Source organism: Scomber japonicus, chromosome 14 (assembly GCF_027409825.1).
Source record: "Scomber japonicus isolate fScoJap1 chromosome 14, fScoJap1.pri, whole genome shotgun sequence".
Classification (NCBI taxonomy): Eukaryota; Metazoa; Chordata; class Actinopteri; order Scombriformes; family Scombridae; genus Scomber; species Scomber japonicus.
In genome coordinates, this window is record NC_070591.1 from 2816737 (window position 1) to 2825120 (window position 8384).

General features: G+C 44.6%; 1 protein-coding gene across 1 annotated transcript in view; it reads right to left on the reverse strand.

Moving 5' to 3' along the window:
• Positions 1-1853: 1853 nt before the first annotated feature.
• Positions 1854-8384, reverse strand: part of LOC128373124 (acylphosphatase-2-like) — a 20394-nt gene continuing 13863 nt past the window's right edge. The window contains exon 4 of the mRNA XM_053333382.1: positions 1854-1988. Coding sequence (XP_053189357.1) covers positions 1874-1988 — 115 coding nt within the window. The 3' untranslated portion in view covers positions 1854-1873. The remainder of the gene's footprint in view (positions 1989-8384) is intronic.

Sequence of the window (8384 nt, forward strand, 5' to 3'; positions counted from 1 at the left end):
GACCCACAGAACATCCTTAATGGTCACTAGAACATCTGCGGGGACCTCTAGAATATCCTAAATTAAAGGACCATTAATGAAACAAACTCTAGAACATCCAAAAGGACCCACAGAACATCCTTAATGGTCACTAGAACATCCTTAATGGTCACTAGAACATCTGAAAAGTCCCCTAGAACCTCCTCAAGGACCACTGGAACATGAAAAAGTACCTCTAGAACAATCTCAACAGGCACTAAAACATGTACAACCCTTTAAAGAAGCTTCCCCAGGAGCCATAGAATCGACTAAAGGGCCTCTATAACCTCTTCAGGGAACACTAGAACATCCTACAGGAACATTAGAACCTCCTACAGGAACATTAGAACCTCCTACAGGAACATTAGAACCTCCTACAGGAACATTAGAACCTCCTCAGACAGAAACTACATCTTAAAGTACTAGCAGAACCTCGTAAAAGACAGAAAAACCTCCCCCGAAAACCCTTTAGAGCATCTCAGAGTACACTTCAGACCCCTTGAAGGACCATTAGAGGCACAGACCCTCTCAGCCTGGGGGTCAAACCTGTGACATCTGAGTTACGGGACAAAGAAAGAGAGACCTGCTGTGAGACTTACAGACACTCGGGGTTAGGGTTAGGCTGCTCCTGCTGCGTCAGGGTTTTTGTTGCCGTTGCCGTGGCAGCCGATCAGGGATTCTCCGGCTGTGAATTAATTGGATCAGATGGCAGGTAATCAGGTCACGTGGTGGGTGTGTAGTTATGTAACGGCACGCAGTTCAGAGCACACACACACACACACACACACGCACACACACACACACACACACACACACACACACACACACACACAGACACACACACACACACACACAGGGAGGTATTTAACCCTGTAACCTGGGCATTAGTTACACTCATGTAAATGTTTATGTCAGTTCTCAGACGGAGGGTCTGATTAACCCTCCTGTTGTCCTCAAGTCAAGGAAGGAAGGAAGGGAGGAAGTATGGAAAGGAGGAAGAAGAAAGGAAAGGGAGGAAGAAGGAAATGAGGAAGCAAAGGAGGGAGGGAGAGAGGGAGGGAGGAAGGAAGGAAGGGAGTTCCTCCTTCTCTCCTTTCCTTCCTTACCTCCTTCCCTCTTTCTTTCTTTCCTCCCTCCTTCCTTCCTTCTTTCCTCCCTCCTTTCCTTCTTCCCTCCCTCCTTTCTTTCCTTCATCCTTCCCTCCCTCCTCTCTACATGCGGCCCGTGGGCCAGATCCGGCCCGCCGAGGGGTCCAATCCGGCCCACTTTAGTTATTCCTCCCTTCCTTACATCTTCCCTTCCTTCCTTTCTGTCTTCTTTTTCATCCTTCCTTTGTCTTATTTTCCTTCCTTCCGTCTTTCATTCCTGTCTTCTCTTCCTTCTCCTCCTTCTCCTTCCTTCTTTCCTTCCTTCCTTCCTCCCTTCCTTCCTTCCTTCCATGTTTTTAATGATCCGGCCCACGGGAGATTAAATTGGTCATTATGTGGCCCTTGAATGAAAATGAGTTTGACCCCCATGTTGTAGAATATATAAAACATTATAATAAAAAGAAGTAAAACTAAAACAGTGACACACAGACTGCACCATTTTTATTAGGTTAAAAGTACTAATACATAACATCAATCTTTTCCCTTTTTGAAAATAAAATATAACCTTATATTAATCTGACAGTACAGCAGGTTAACTTCACTCTCATCTTAAGCAGAGTGACTGGACTCAAACCCGAGTTTCCTTACAAACAAAGAAACTCCAACATGTCTTCATTCATCCAGCTTCTATTAAATCATCAAAGTTAAAGACATTAAACAGCTCGAAGGGTCGTTTGCTCTTCTTCAGGGTGCGTTTGATTCGTTGGTCAGAAGCGAGTCCTGAAGCCAGAGAGCTCCAGCTTGTCGATGGATCTCTCGTTGGTGAAGGAGGCTCTGGTGATACGACTGCTCGGACTTCCTTCTTTACTCAGCCACACCTTCCTGAGGAGGACAAAGAACAATCAGCAGGTGCATGCTGGGAAAAATTAAAACACGGATTCTACTTATATGGGCATGAGGCGGGGCCATGGGCGGAGCGGGGAGGTTGCTATGGTTACGAGGGCTGGATCTGGAGGACATTGGTCAATCAACCTGTCAATCAGGACGTAGCCACGCCCCTAATGCATACCCTGCTTTATCGTCACATATAAAATCAGGGAGGCCAAAATGTCCCAAATGAACATCATACTGCATTGAAGAAGGCTTTAAACTAGCGATTGAGACCATAAACACATTTTGAAAACGTTTACTGAGGTTAGAAATCAAGTGAGAAGTTGGTGAATTCTCCATTGACTTGTATAGAGACGGTCGCCCCCTGGTGGCCTTTTGATAGAATGCAGCTCTAAGTTACTTCCTGGTTGGCCTCATTTCAGAGGACCGGAGCTCCCCGCCTGGTATTGCTGCTCGACAGGATTTGAATAGACAGCGAGTACCATGCTGTCAATAACCTCACCCCTTCTTCTAGTCCAGCAAAGAACTGGTGCTACTCTGGAACCAGTTTGCAAACTAAGCACTGGACCTGCTTTGGTGTGGAAGGGGTATCATTGACTTGCCTCCTACTTCCAACACTGATCAATCTCTGTTAGAGTTGATAGTGTGTCCTCTTCCTCTGCACCCATCTATAGCAGAGTACCACATGGCTCCATACAACTCCGGGGAAGAAGTTCAATAAGCTAAACTTCTTCCCCGGAGTTGTCTGTGCTTTCTGGTCTCACAGGTAATCTGGGCCTGTAGACGTCCGGATGACGGATTCCAGTCCCGGACCTTCTAGCTTCATTGTTGATTTTCATTGTGCTTCTCTCCTTTATCCTTCCTCTCCTTCTCTCCTCTCCTTCCTCTCCTCCCTCTCCTCCTCTCCTTCCTCTCTCTCCTCTCTCTCCTCCTCTTCCTCTCTCTCTCTCTCCTCTCCTTCCTCTCTCTCTCTCTCCTTCCTCTCTCTCCTCCTCTCCTTCCTCTCTCTCCTCTCCTTCCTCTCTCTCCTCTCCCTCTCTCCTCTCCTTCCTCTCTCTCCTCTCCTTCCTCTCTCTCCTCCTCTCCTTCCTCTTCTTCTCTCCTCTCCTCTCTCTCTCTCCTCTATCCTTCCTCTCTCTCTCCTCCTCTTCCTCCTCTCTCCTCCTCTTCCTCTCTCTCCTCTCCTTCCTCTCTCTCTCTCCTCTATCCTTCCTTTCTCTCCTCTCTACTCCAACCGGTCGAGGCAGATGTTCTCCCACTCTGAGTCTGGTTCTGAGGGTACTTCCTGTTAAAAGGGAGTTTTTTCTCTCCACTGTTGCTCATGTGGGAATGTTGGGTCTCTTTAAAGTTAAAACCTGGAGAGTTCGGTTTAGAACCTGCTCTATGTGGAAAGAGCCTTGAGATTACTCTGTTGTGATTTGGCGCTTTATAAATAAAGATTGATTGATTGATTGATCCATATTAGGCCCTTTTTGGTTTTCCCTGCATAGTCTTCCTTTGAAGTCCGATTTCAGAAAGTATAATCCTATCATTGTTATGCAGATGACACCCTGCTCTACATCAAGCTCAATCTTTGTAATCCATCCATTAACTCTCCTAAAACTGCATTAAATGTGTTAAATCCTGGATGGCAACAATAAAACCCTTCCTTCAGCTAAACCAGAATACAACTGGAGGTACTGATCTCCAGCCCAGATGACAACATGATGAATAATTGAATAATCTGTTGTCATAAATATATAAATATATATATATTATGGAAACATTTGCCACTGATGATTAGATCGCCCCCGCTCTTCGCTGTCATCATGGAGTCATGCCTGAGCACACTCTGGCTTATCTCTCTCTGCTCTCTATTTGATGTTTGTGCAACGCTGCTTCTCTTCTAATTTTATCTGATTTTCTATTTTATTTATGTCTGTGTTGTTGTTTCGGTCTACTGTTTTTGTTTGACTGTAACCATCAATAACATAATCCCATAACTTTAATCTCTCTGTAAAGCAGTTTGGTCAGCATCTGTTGTTTTTTTTAAATGTGCTCTATAAATAAACTGACTTGATTTGGTTTGCAGATGTTCGTTGTATCAGCAGAGCACTAAAGAGTCTATGTAACCCAGGGGTGTCAAACATGCGGCCCGTGGGCCAGGACCGGCCCGCCAAGGCATCCAATCCGGCCCACTTTCCTTCCTGTCTTCTTTTCCTTCCTTCCCTCCTGTCATCTGTCTTTCTTTCCTTCTTTGTTTCCTTCCTTCCTTCCTTCCATCTTTCCTTAATTTTCTTTTCTTTCCTTCTTTCCTTCCTTGTCTTCTTTCCTTCTTTGTTTCCTTCCCTCCGTCCTTCCTTCCTTCCATCTTTTCTTCATCTTCTTTTCCTTTCTTCCTTTCCTTCGTTCCTTCCTTCTTTGCTTCATAATCCCTTTTCCTTCCTTTCTTGTCTTCATTTCCTTTCTTCCCTTCCTTCCTAATCCCTTTTCCTTCCTTCCTTCCTTCCTTCCTAATCCCTTTTCCTTCCTTCCATCCTTCCATCTTTCCTTCATCTTCTTTTCCTTTCTTCCTTTCCTTCCTTCCTTCCTTCCTTTTGTCTTTCCTTCCCTCCTTTCTTTCCTTCCTATCACTTTTCCCTTCTTCCCATCCTTGTTCCCTTTCTTCCTTCCATATTTTCTTCATCTTCTTTTCCTTTCTTCCTTTCCTTCGTTCCTTCCTTCTTTGCTTCATAATCCCTTTTCCTTCCTTCCTTCATTCCTTCCTTCCTTCCGTCCATCCTTCCATCTTTCCTTCATCTTCTTTTCCTTTCTTCCTTTCCTTCCTTCCTTCCTTTCTTGTCTTCATTTCCTTTCTTCCCTTCCTTCCTAATCCCTTTTCCTTCCTTCCTTCCTTCCTTCCTAATCCCTTTTCCTTCCTTCCTTCCTTTCTTCCTTTTGTCTTTCTTTCCCTCCTTTCTTTCCTTCCTATCACTTTTCCCTTCTTCCCATCCTTCCTCCCTTCCTCCCTTCCATCTTTTTAATGATCCGGCCCACATGAGATCAGATTTGGCTGTATGTGGCCCTTGAATGAAAATGAGTTTGACACCTCTGTTGTACACCAATAGATATTCCAGTGGAAAGTTTGACACTGTGGGTGTGATACTTCATGATTGTTACTGAAATCATCCTTAATTTCTCACATTGTCGGCATCTTGCATCACACTGTCTTTGGTCTCCAAAGCTCCAAACTGGTTGCCAGTGGTAACCCTTAGCAAAAAGTAGTATACTTGAAGTTCATTTTATTAAACAACAAGTCCACTCATCTATATACTACTAGTGTACTAGGTTTATCCTTCTAGTCCACATGTTGGTTTATTGAAGTATACTTAAAGTATAGCACAAGTCCACTCTTCTATATAGAGCCATTTTACTAGTTCTATACTATATGGTGTTGAACATATAAGTTTATATCAGGGGTAATACCTCAAAGCATATAAAATATAGTATATAAAAAGTAAACTGCCTCAGTTTTAGTATAAAATAAGTATACTCGTAGTACACTTGAATAAACTACTTTTTGCTAAGGTCAGGTGTCTCACAGGAAGGAAGGAAGGAAGGAAGGAAGGAAGGAAGGTCAGGTGTCTCACAGTGAGATCTAGCAGCACTGTTTTGGATTAACCCCAAAAGATTTCACCACTTTTCCTTCAGACATCTGAAAACCACACAGCAGCTTATCTGGAGCTGAATCTGGATCTATTGCTGTTGGATAGAAACACCCTAACCTGCCACATGGACTGAATGAAGAGCTGGACTCTTATTATTTAGTTTTGATTCAATTTGTTGGAAATTAAACTGGAATAAGATGTTTTGTTTGTTCTCTTGGCTCGATTGATTTGTTTGGATTCATCACAAATTGTTCATCAGTCAGGTCATGATGTCTTTTCTATGTCACTTCCAGAGCTCTCCTCTCATTTCTGACAACTTCATTTTTTTGTAGGGCTGTACGCGTTAATCGCAATTAGATTAATGCAATCCATAACGCGTTAATCTCGATTAGATTAATGCAATCCATAACGCGTAAATTTTTTTTAATCGCATTTTAATGTGTCAAGCCTTTTTGTCCCTTCTCGTCCCCCGTAGACGGCTCCTCTAGCTGTAGCGCTATGCTTTGAAGTGGCCTCCTGCAGTAAACCTACCGCGCTGATGGAAAGTAAGAGAGCTACTGGACTTTTGAACGGCTTGTTTAACTTTAAAACACTTCCAGACGCTTCAGTTGACAAGTCAAAAGTAAAATGCAACCTGTGTCAAACGGAGTTTAACTACCACCGGAGTACGTGGAGTTTGAGTTAGCACCTCCACGCTAAACACCCAGGTGCAGCCAAGCCAGCCTCAGCTCCACCAAAGGACCATTTTGGAGTGTGGGAGTCGCAGCAGAGCCGTGATTGATTCCCAGTTAAGACACTCTGGTAAGAAATGCTTTACATTATGGGCTTAAAACTGCCTTCAAATGGAAAATAACAGGATTTTAAACATGCAATTCAAAACGCCATTAATCCTGATTAACTATGGAAATGCTGCGATTAATCGCGATTAAAAATTAATCGTTTGACAGCCCTAGTTTTTTGCTCTTGTGTGTTTCCTGACTTTGTGATGGTCTCCCCTGCCCCTGATTGACTACACCTGTGTTTTGCACTTTATATAAGAACACCTTGGTAGTACCGGGTCGGACCTCCTTTTCAACAAGGTGCTGGAAACATTTCTCAGAGGTTTTGGTCCATATAAGTTATTCTAGCGTCACACAGCTGCAGATCCATGATGCTAATCTTCCATTGCACCACATCCCCAAAGGAGTTCTGTTGGACTGAGATCTGGAGACTGTGGAGGTCATTTGAGTCCAGTGAACTCATCATCTAGTCCTTCCTTCCTTCCTACCTACCTTCCTTCTGTCCTTCTTTCCTCCCTTCCTTGGTCCAGTGAACTCATCATCTAGTCCTTCCTTCCTTCCTCCCTTCCTTGGTCCAGTGAACTCATCATCTAGTTTGAGTTGATGTGAGGTTTGTGATGTGATGCGTTATCCTGCAGGAAGTAGCCATCAGAGGATTGGTGCACTGTGGTCATAAAGACTATACTCAGGTAGACTGTGGTGTTTCACCTTTGTGCTCCCGTCCTCCCGGGTCAAATCCACCCTGTCTGTTTTGACTGTTCCTTCTTTCCTCCCTTCCTCTCTTCATTCCTTCCTTTTGTCCTTATTTTCTTCCCTCCTTCCTCCCTTCCCTTCCCTCCTTCCTTCCTTCCGTCTTTCTTTCCTTACCTCCTTCCTTCCTTCTTCCCTTCCTTTTGTCTTTCTTTCCTTCCCTCCTTCCTTCCTTCCTTTCTTCTGTCCTTCTTTCCTTCCCTCCTTCCTTCCTTCCTTCCTTCTTTCCTTCCTCCCTTCCTTTTGTCTTTCTTTCCTTCCCTCCTTCCTTCCTTTCTTCTGTCCTTCTTTCCTCCCTCCCTCCTTCCTCCCCTCCCTTCCCTCCTTCCTTCCTTCTGTCCTTCTTTCCTCCCTCCTTCCTCCCTTCCTTGCTTCTGTCCTTCCTCCCTTCCTTCCTTCTTTCCTTCCCTCCTTTCTTCCTTCCCTCCTTCCTTCCTTCCCTCTTCCCTTCCTTTTGTCTTTCTTTCCTTCCCTCCTTCCTTCCTTCCCTCCTTCCTTTCTTTCTTCTGTCCTTCTTTCCTCCCTCCCTCCTTCCTTTCCTCCCTTCCTTCTTCCTCCCTTCCTTTCTTCCCTCCCTTCTTCCTTCTTCGTCCCTTCCTAAACTGAAGGACAACAGGAGGGTTAAATGATGCTCACTTGGTACTAGGAGGCCCAAAGTTTCCTCCCTTCCTTCCTTCTTTCCTCCCTCCCTCCTTCCTTTCCTCCCTCCCTCCCTCCCTTCCTTCCTTCTTTCCTTCCTCCCTTTCCTTCCTTCTTCCTCCCTTCCTAGACTTGAGGACAACAGGAGGGTTAAACGATGCTCACTCTGTACTAAGAGGCCCAAAGTGATTTTTGTGAACCTTGCTCATTTCTTTGGACTCTGCCTTTTTGCCTCAGTCATCTCTGGATGTGTTTGTTCTGTCCGCCTGCCTGCCTGCCTGTTACCGATCTGTTTTGGATTAAAGAACTATGTATGTTTTTGTGAACTGATCTGTCTCGAGTCGTGCATTTGAATCCAAAAACCGTGTTCCAGTCATTACGGGATTTTAACCAGATGGAGCCATAATGTGCAAAACAGAGAGGCACCAATAGCAGAGCAGGTGGAACCACATACAGAGACTGCAGGCTGAGAGAGGCTGAGAGAAAAACACTTTCTTCAAGGGTTGAGAAACAAAACTGATTTCAGAACAAGACTTAAACCAGGGGTCTAATCCGGCCCACTTTCCTTCCTTCCTATTCCGAAGGAAGGAAGG